Source organism: Solea senegalensis, linkage group LG20, assembly GCF_019176455.1.
Source record: "Solea senegalensis isolate Sse05_10M linkage group LG20, IFAPA_SoseM_1, whole genome shotgun sequence".
NCBI lineage: Eukaryota > Metazoa > Chordata > Actinopteri > Pleuronectiformes > Soleidae > Solea > Solea senegalensis.
The window spans coordinates 1,573,139-1,582,416 of NC_058039.1; the positions used below are offsets into that span (position 1 = coordinate 1,573,139).

Genomic DNA, 9,278 nt, shown 5'->3' on the forward strand with positions numbered 1-9,278 from the left:
AGAGATAACACTGGTGTATAGTTATATAGTATAAATATATATATATAGAGAGAGATAACACTGGTGTATAGTTATATAGTATAAATATATATAGAGAGAGATAAAACTGGTGTATAGTTATATAGTATAAATATATAGAGAGAGAGAGATAACACTGGTGTATAGTTATATAGTTCAAAAATAAAATATCATAACAGTTGAGACTCATTGATATTTTCATTTTATTTTCATTTGTCAATCATCAGAGTGGTCAGGTGACATCACTGCAGTCGGCGCCACCCCCTCCATCACAAGCCCCCACAGGTCACATGACACTTCAAAAGACAATGGAGACAACCTTGTCCTTTGCACAGAAACCTTGGACAAGAAAAACACCTCATCAGCAAGGACACTGTCAAACATGGAGGACACAGTATAACATGGAGGACACTGTCAAACATGGAGGACACACTGTCAAACATGGAGGACACTGTCAAACATGGAGGACACTGTCAAACATGGACACACAATGTCAAACATGGACGGCACACACAGTCAAACATGGAGGACCCTGTCAAACATGGAGGACACAGTATAACATGGAGGACACCGTCAAACATGGACGACACACAACGTCAAACATGGACGGCACACACAGTCAAACATGGAGGACACTGTCAAACATGGAGGACACATTGTCCAACATGGAGGACACAGTCAAACATGGAGGACACACACTGTCAAACATGGAGGACACGCAATGTCAACCATGGAGGACACTGTAAAACATGGAGGACACACAGTCAAACATGGAGGACACAGTCAAACATGGAGGACACAAACACTGTCCACACCTTTGTTAGAGTCGTAGATGAAGACAGGTTCATGGTCGAAGCCGAGACACTTTGCTTGTTTTTTGAAATGTTCCAAGTCTGAGTCGTTTGCTGCTGTTGTCTCTCGTCCTGAAAAAATTGAGTGGAGTTAAATTGTGTGACAAAAAGTGTCTCCAGTCAAGTTTTGTGTTTCCTACCCATCAGATAAAGAGAGTGGATGGCACCCTCTTCCTGTTTAGTAGTGGTAGTGATGTTAAAGAAGTTCAGGAGGACGTCGATGTCTCCAGTGATGGTGGAGTTAGCGCTGAAGGCGACAACGCTGTCGCTGCTTGGCAACACATGGAACAGTGTGGTGATGTTAGCATCTGAGGACAGAGACATCATCTTCATCATCATCATCATCATCATCATCATCATCATCATCATCTTCATCATCTTCATCTTCATCACCATCATCTTCATCATCATCATCATCACCACCATCATATTCATCATCACCATCATCAATATCATCACAGTCATCATCATCATCATCATCACCATCATCTTCATCTTCATCTTCATCTTCATCTTCATCTTCATCTTCATCATCATATTCATCACTATCATATTCTTCATCATCATCATCACATCACCATCTTCATCATCATCATCTTCACCATCATCATCATTATCATTATCTTCATCATCACAATCATCATCATCATCATCATAACCATCAGGTTATGATGATGATGATCATAACCTCATCATCACAATCATCATCATCATCATCATAACCATCAGGTTATGATGATGATGATGGTGATTCGTCATCATCATCATTATCATCTTCATCACCATCATCTTCATCATCATCATCATCACCACCCTCATATTCATCATCATCAATATCATCACAGTCATCATCATCATCACAATCATCATCATCATCATCACCATCATCTTCATCTTCATCACCAACATATTCTTCATCATCATCATCATCATCATCACCATCTTCATCATCACAATCATCATCATCTTCACCATCATCATCATTATCATTATCTTCATCATCATCATCATCACAATCATCATCATAACCATCAGCATCATCATCATCATCCTTATCATCATCATCATCATCATCATCATCATCACATCACCATCATCACCATCTTCATCACTCACAATGGGCCGTCACTGTGTTTCCATCGATGGTGAGGTTGTTCTGTGCGCTGAAACATTTTCCATTTCTGAGGAAACACAGAGTCAGCTGATAAAAGACACGCGCACACACACACTTCAGTTTCCTGTTGTCTGTCTCACAATGAGATAAAGACATGATCATATGATGCAGATTTTATTACACAATTCTTTAATTAAGTGGATATAATCAGTTTTTCACACATGTTCACTGGCAGCAGGGGGCGCTCATAGTCACATGACTCACATGTTGTTCTCCTCAAACATCTCCAGCATGTTGGTGTCAGAGGTCGAGGAGGTGATGTTCAGCCACGAGCTCTCTGTCTTCTTTAGGATCTCCACAAACAGTTTATCATCAGAGTAACCGACGAGTGTGTTCAACCTGCCCAACAACTACACACACACACACACACACACACACACATGCAAACACATGCACACACACATGTTGGACATTCATGACTTGAGGGGACATTGCATTGACTCATTCATTTCCTGGAGACTTACTCTTACCTTAATCACAATTACTAGTGGCCTAATCCTAATCCTAACCCTGACCTCAACCTAACCTTAAAACATATCTTCACCTTAAAATGTAGTCATTTACGTTGTGTGGACTTGATTTTTGTCCCGACAAGGAAGACAAGTCCCCATAAAGTGACTGTGTAAACAGTTTTAGGTCCCCACAACATTAGTAATACCCGCACACAAACACAAACACAAACACACACACACACTTGTATACATAAGTATACTTGTATTGTGTATATTTGTATACTTGTGTATACTTGTATACTTGTCCCGAAACTTCACTCAGTAAAAACATGATTGAATAAATAAATATGCTGATGACACACATCAGCTGACCTCAGCAGAGTGGTTACCGTGGCGTGGCCGTGCAGAGACACGGGCGTCAGTAGCGGTTGACATTCCTCATGCGTCAGTGCCGAGCAGCTGACAAACAAAGCCACGAACAGGAAGTGAGAGACGAATCTGGGGTTCATGACGAGGACGTGAAGAAGAAACCAGCACTGAGCTTCACAGAGATGCTCGAACTTTATATGCTTTCCAGACCACGCCCCCTGTCCACACACAAGACCACAGCCCCTAGCATTAAGCAACAGCTCAAAGTTCAAAAGTTGACCTTCAACATCTGCTAAGTTTGTCTTTCAGTCAGTGTTTGCTCCGTCAATCACATCTGACCTTTGACCTTTAAAGAGCCAACATCCATGTCTGACTTTAGATGCAACTGGATCATCAACAAGCTCCTGACGACAATCAGGAAGTCTACAGTCATAGCAGGAAGTCTACAGTCACAGCAGGAAGTCTATAGTCAGGGCAGGAGGTCTGCAGTCAGAACAGGAAGTCAACAGTCAGAAAAGGAAGTCTACAGTCATATCAGGAAGTCTACAGTCAGAACAGGAAGTCTATTGTCAGAGCAGGAAGTCTTGAGTCAGAACAGGAAGTCTATCGTCAGAGCAGGAAGTCTTCAGTCAGAACAGGAAGTCTACAGTCATAACAGGAAGTCTACAGTCAGAGCAGGAGGTCTATCGTCAGAGCAGGAAGTCTTCAGTCAGAACAGGAAGTCTATCGTCAGAGCAGGAAGTCTTCAGTCAGAACAGGAGTCATAACCTACAGTCAGAGCAGGAGGTGTATCAGAGCAGGAAGTCATCAGTCAGAACAGGAAGTCTACAGTCACAGCAGGAAGTCTATCGTCAGAGCAGGAAGTCTACAGTGAGAACAGAAAGACCAGTCAGAACAGGAAGGCTACAGTCATGGCAGGAAGTCTACAGTCAGAACAGGAAGGCTACAGTCATAGCAGGAAGTCTACAGTCAGAACAGGAAGTCTACAGTCAGAACAGGAAGTCTACAGTCATAGCAGGATGTTAACAGTCAGAACAGGAAGTCTACAGTCATAGCAGGAAGTTTACAGTCAGAACAGGAACAGTCAGAACAGGACAGTCAGAACAGGAAGTCTACAGTCATAGCAGGTAGTCTACAGTCAGAACAGGAAGTCTACAGTCAGAACAGGAAGTCATCATAGCAGGAAGTTTACAGTCAGAACAGGAAGTCTACAGTCAGAGCAGGAAGTGTACAGTCACAGCAAGAAGTCTATAGTCAGAGCAGGAAGTCTTCAGTCAGAACAGGAAGTCTACAGTCAGATCAGGAAGTCTACAGTCAGAACAGGAAGTCTACAGTCATAGCAGGAAGTTTACAGTCAGAACAGGATGTCTACAGTCATAGCAGGAAGTTTACAGTCAGAGCAGGAAGTCTACAGTCACAGCAGGAAGTCTATAGTCACAGCAGGAAGTCTGCAGTGAGAACAGGAAGTCTACAGTCATAGGTAGTCACAGTCAGAACAGGAAGTCTACAGTCAGAACAGGAAGTCTACAGTCATAGCAGGAAGTTTACAGTGTCTTCAGTCAACAGGAAGTCTACAGTCAGAACAGGAAGTCTCAGTCAGAACAGGAAGTCTTCAGTCAGAAGTCAGTCAGAACAGGAAGTCTACAGTCAGAACAGGAGAAGTCTACAGTCAGCAGGAAGACAGTCAGGAACAGGAACAGTCAGGAAGTCTACAGTCAGAACAGGAAGGCTACAGTCATAGCAGGAAGTCTACAGTCATAGCAGGATGTTAACAGTCAAGTCTACAGTCATAGCAGGATGTTAACAGTCAGAACAGGAAGTCTACAGTCATAGCAGGAAGTTTACAGTCAGAACAGGAAGTCTACAGTCAGAGCAGGAAGTCTACAGTCAGAACAGGAAGTCTACAGTCATAGCAGGTAGTCTACAGTCAGAACAGGAAGTCTACAGTCAGAACAGGAAGTCTACAGTCATAGCAGGAAGTTTACAGTCAGAACAGGAAGTCTACAGTCAGAACAGGAAGTCTACAGTCAGAACAGGAAGTCTACAGTCATAGCAGGACAGTCAGAAGTCAGTCAACAGGAAGTCTACAGTCATAGCAGAAAGTCTACAGTCACAGCAGGAAGTCTATAGTCAGAGAAGGAAGTCTGCAGTGAGAACAGGAAGTCGACAGTCAGAAGAGGAAGTCGACAGACAGAGCAGGAAGACTACAGTCAAAGCAGGAAGTCTATCATCAGAGCAGGAAGTCTGCAGTCATAGCAGGAAGTCTACAGTCAGAACAGGAGGTCTACAGTCACAGCAGGAAGTCTACAGTCACAGCAGGAAGTCTATAGTCAGAGCAGGAAGTCTGCAGTGAGAACAGGAAGTCGACAGTCAGAACAGGAAGTCTACAGAGAGAGCAGGAAGACTACAGTCACAGCAGGAAGTCTATCATCAAAGCAAGAAGTCTGCAGTGAGAACAGGAAGTCTGCAGTCAGAACAGGAAGTCGACAGTCAGAACAGGAAGTCTACAGTCATAACAGGAAGTCTACAGTCAGAGCAGGAGGTCTATCGTCAGAGCAGGAAGTCATCAGTCAGAACAGGAAGTCTACAGTCACAGCAGGACGTGTATCTTCAGAGCAGGAAGTCTACAGTGAGAACAGAAAGACCAGTCAGAACAGGAAGGCTACAGTCATAGCAGGAAGTCTACAGTCAGAACAGGAAGGCTAATAATAATAATGGTGACGATAAGCGTAGCCTCGAAAACTGGATCTTGATCCTGCAACCTGCATGATGAGAATACAGAGTGAGAGAGAGGGAAGGAAGGAAAGACACAAACTAGGGAGAGAAAGAGACAAGGTTAATGACATATAAAAAGTCATAATCATATCCTGAGTGTGAGAGAGTGAATGTGCGTGTACCACAGGAAAATCCCCCAGCAGTTTAGTTCTATAGCAGCATAACTGCATAACTCTCTGTATTTAAAGTTAAACTTAAAACTTTCCTTTTTGATAAAGCTTATAGTTAGAGCTGGTTCAGGGAAACCTAAACCATCTCTTAGTTATGCTGCTATAGAACTAAACTGCTGGGGGATTTTCCTGTGGTACACGCACATTCACTCTCTCACACTCAGCATTTGATTATGACTTTTTATATGTCATTAACCTTGTCTCTTTCTCTCCCTAGTTTGTGTCTTTCCTTCCTTCCCTCTCTCTCTCTCTGTATTCTCATCATGCAGGTTGCAGGATCAAGATCCAGTTTCCAAGGCTACGCTCATCGTCACCATTATTATTATTTTGTAATTAAAAAGTCGATATCAGTAACTGTATAAACTTGTAACCTGATACAGTTGTTGTGTATCTGCTGCTGGTCTCCCTCTCTCTCTTCTGTCTCTCCCTCATCTCCCTCTTGTCCTTTCTCTCCCCCCATTTTCTGTCCCCCACCTCTCCACTGTCCCCCATTTTCCTTTCACCCCAACCGGTCGAGGCAGATGACCGCACATCTCTGAGCCTGGTTCTGTCAGAGATTTCTTCTTCTGTTAAGAGGGAGTTTTTTCTCTCCACTGATGCCTAGTGTTTGCTCATTGTGTGAACTGTTGTGTTTCTCTGCTCTTCTTGATGTTGTCTATGTACAGACCTGAGATAATGTATGTTATGATTTGGTGCTATACAAATAAAATTGAATTGAATTGAATTGAATTGAATTGAATTGAATTGAATTGAATTGAATAACTAAGAGCTGGTCCAGGTTTCCCTGAACCAGCTCTAACTATAAGCTTTATCAAAAAGGAAAGTTTTAAGTTTAACTTTAAACACAGAGAGAGGCTCCGCCTCACAAACTATCATTGGGAGCTGGTTCCACAGGAGAGGAGGAGCCTGGTAACTGAAGGCTCTGCCTCCCATTCTGCTCTTACAGACTCTGGGAACCACAAGTAAACCTGTATTTTGTGACCTAAGTGGTCTATTAGGGTGATAGGATAAGACTAGGTCTTTCAGGTATGAAGGGGCGTGACCATTAAGTGCTTTGTACGTGAGGAGGGGGATTTTAAATTGAGTTCTAAACTGTGGGTGGAGCCAGTGTAGAGAAGCTAACACTGGGGTTATATGGTCTCTCTTTCTAGTTCCTGTCAGAACTCGTGCTGCAGCATTTTGAATGAACTGAAGGATTCCAACAGACTTGTTAGAACATCCTGATAATAAGGAGTTACAGTAATCTAATCTAGATTAACAAAAGCATGAACTAGTTTTTCAGCATCCTGTAAAGACAGAATGTTTCTAATTTTCATAATGTTCCGCAGGTGGAAGAAGGCTGTTCTGGAAATGAGTTTTATGTGTGAATCAAAAGACATTTCCTGGTCAAAAGTAACTTCAAGGTTCCTCACAGTGGAACTGGAAGCCATGGTGATGTCATCTAAAGGATGGTCTCCTTCTTGTAGTTGGAGTCAGAGCTGAAGCGTTGGACGTCCACACCGCGGCCCAGCCCCTGTAACACCTGGGCCTGAGTGAAGTCATTCAGGCAGATCATTCCCTGTGGTTCTGTGTGGAGATATCAAAGGTGCAGAGTCAGAGCATAAAGTCTACAGTGACAGCAGGAAGTCTACAATCAGAGCAGGAAGTCTACAGTCAGAGCCAGAAGTCAGAGCAGGAAGTCTACAGTGACAGCAGGAAGTCTACAGTCAGAGCTACAGTCAGAGAAGTCAGAGCAGGAAGTCTACAGCCAAAGCAGGAAGTCTACAGTCAGAGCAGGAAGGCTACAGTCAGAGCCAGAAGTCAGAGCAGGAAGTCTACAGTCAAAGCAGGAAGTCTACAGTCAGAGCAGGAAGTCAGTGCAGGAAGTCTACAGTCAGAGCAGTCCAGTCAGAGCAGGAAGTCTCCAGTCAGAGCAGGAAGTCTACAGTCAGTGCAGGAAGTCTACAGTCAGAGCAGGAAGTCTACAGTCAGTGCAGGAAGTCTACAGTCAGAGCAGGAAGTCTCCAGTTAGAGCAGGAAGTCAGTGCAGGAAGTCTACAGTCAGAGCAGGAAGTCTCCAGTTAGAGCAGGAAGTCAGTGCAGGAAGTCTACAGTCAGAGCAGGAAGTCTGCTGACAGAGAAAAAAATAAACTTTTTTGTTTGTGACAAAGAAAAAATATTTAAGTGTTGACATCATGGACAAACAAAGACATTTAGTCTCTTTACAGTGGACAAAAAGAACAGAAGACACTTCTCTCTGTCCATTTCTGTCACTCTGTCACATTTCAAAGTCAGTCCAGTGACCCTGGTGCATTGCAGGTAACACAGCTGAGTGACTGACCTCAGGTTTAATGTCCTCTTCATGGAAGACAAACAGTTTGTTTAAACAGCAGCTTGAGGACAAACAATCAAGAGCAGGGACAAAACAAGTCCCTTTGAAGGATTATCAACAGACATTGTTCTGAGGGTCAGAGTGAGGGAGACAAAGGAGGACAAAGATGAAGGAGGACAAAGACGAAAGAGGACGAAATCAAAGGAGGATAAAGATGAAGGAGGACGAAGACAAAGGAAGACCAAGATGAAGGAGGACAAAGATGAAAGAGGACAAAGATGAAGGAGGACAAAGACAAAGGAAGACAAAGACGAAGGAAGACAAAGACAGAGGAGGACAAAGATGGAGGAGCGCCCCCTGCTGTCGTTACACTAACTTTTTGTGTGTGTGTGTGTGTGTGCATGCATGTGCACGCGTGCGTGACAGAGACACAAAGAGACACACAGAGACACAAAGAGGCACACAGAGACACAAAGAGGCACACACAGACACAAAGAGACACAAAGAGACACAAAGAGACACACAGAGACACAAAGAGATTTTTTTTTTTTAAAGACTCAGAGCATGTTATCCATTACATTTTTGGCTCTGGAGGAGAAAAAAACTCAGGATTTGACCGAAAACTAAATCATCATCTTTCACAGAACATAAAACTCCCTTCTCCCCCCACACTTGCAAAAAATCCACCGAATTATTTGTTAATAGATAAAAAGTAAAATCAGTTTTCAGTCTGGTCTTCAGCATCCACGTCCACACTGTTCTCCACTCTACTTCTCCTGGTTATGTAGACGGCCATCTTTGATAACTGACAGTGAGTTTTCTTTTTCCTGTCATATTTGTAACCGAGAATAAAAACAGTGAGAAAACGTTTCATTAAACAAAGAAAAAACCTGAAACAGAAAGTGAAACAGAGAACTTAATCTGACACACTGTAAAAAACAGTGAGTGAACAGAATCAGAATCAGAATAGCCTTTATTGTCGTTATTTTGTGGACAACGAAATTTGGGTGCCACTCCCTTGGTGCAAAATACAAATATATAAATAACAATTTTAAAAGAGAAAATAGAATATTAACAATAAAATAAGAATAAGAAGTGTTTAAATTTTTCCAGAAAACTATGACTATGTATAAATTAACATGAGATAACCAAATATAG

The 9,278-nt window shown here is 42.7% G+C and overlaps 1 protein-coding gene across 1 annotated transcript; it reads right to left on the reverse strand.

Moving 5' to 3' along the window:
* Positions 1 to 203: 203 nt before the first annotated feature.
* LOC122786636 lies at positions 204 to 3,024 on the reverse strand. The gene is made up of 6 exons (XM_044053085.1): positions 2,885 to 3,024; positions 2,248 to 2,393; positions 1,986 to 2,050; positions 1,010 to 1,177; positions 834 to 941; positions 204 to 357 (listed from the first exon to the last, which is right to left on the reverse strand). Exons 1-6 carry the CDS (start codon positions 3,002 to 3,004, stop codon positions 317 to 319), a joined length of 648 nt encoding a protein of 215 aa, XP_043909020.1. The 5' UTR covers positions 3,005 to 3,024; the 3' UTR covers positions 204 to 316.
* Positions 3,025 to 9,278: the final 6,254 nt, after the last annotated feature.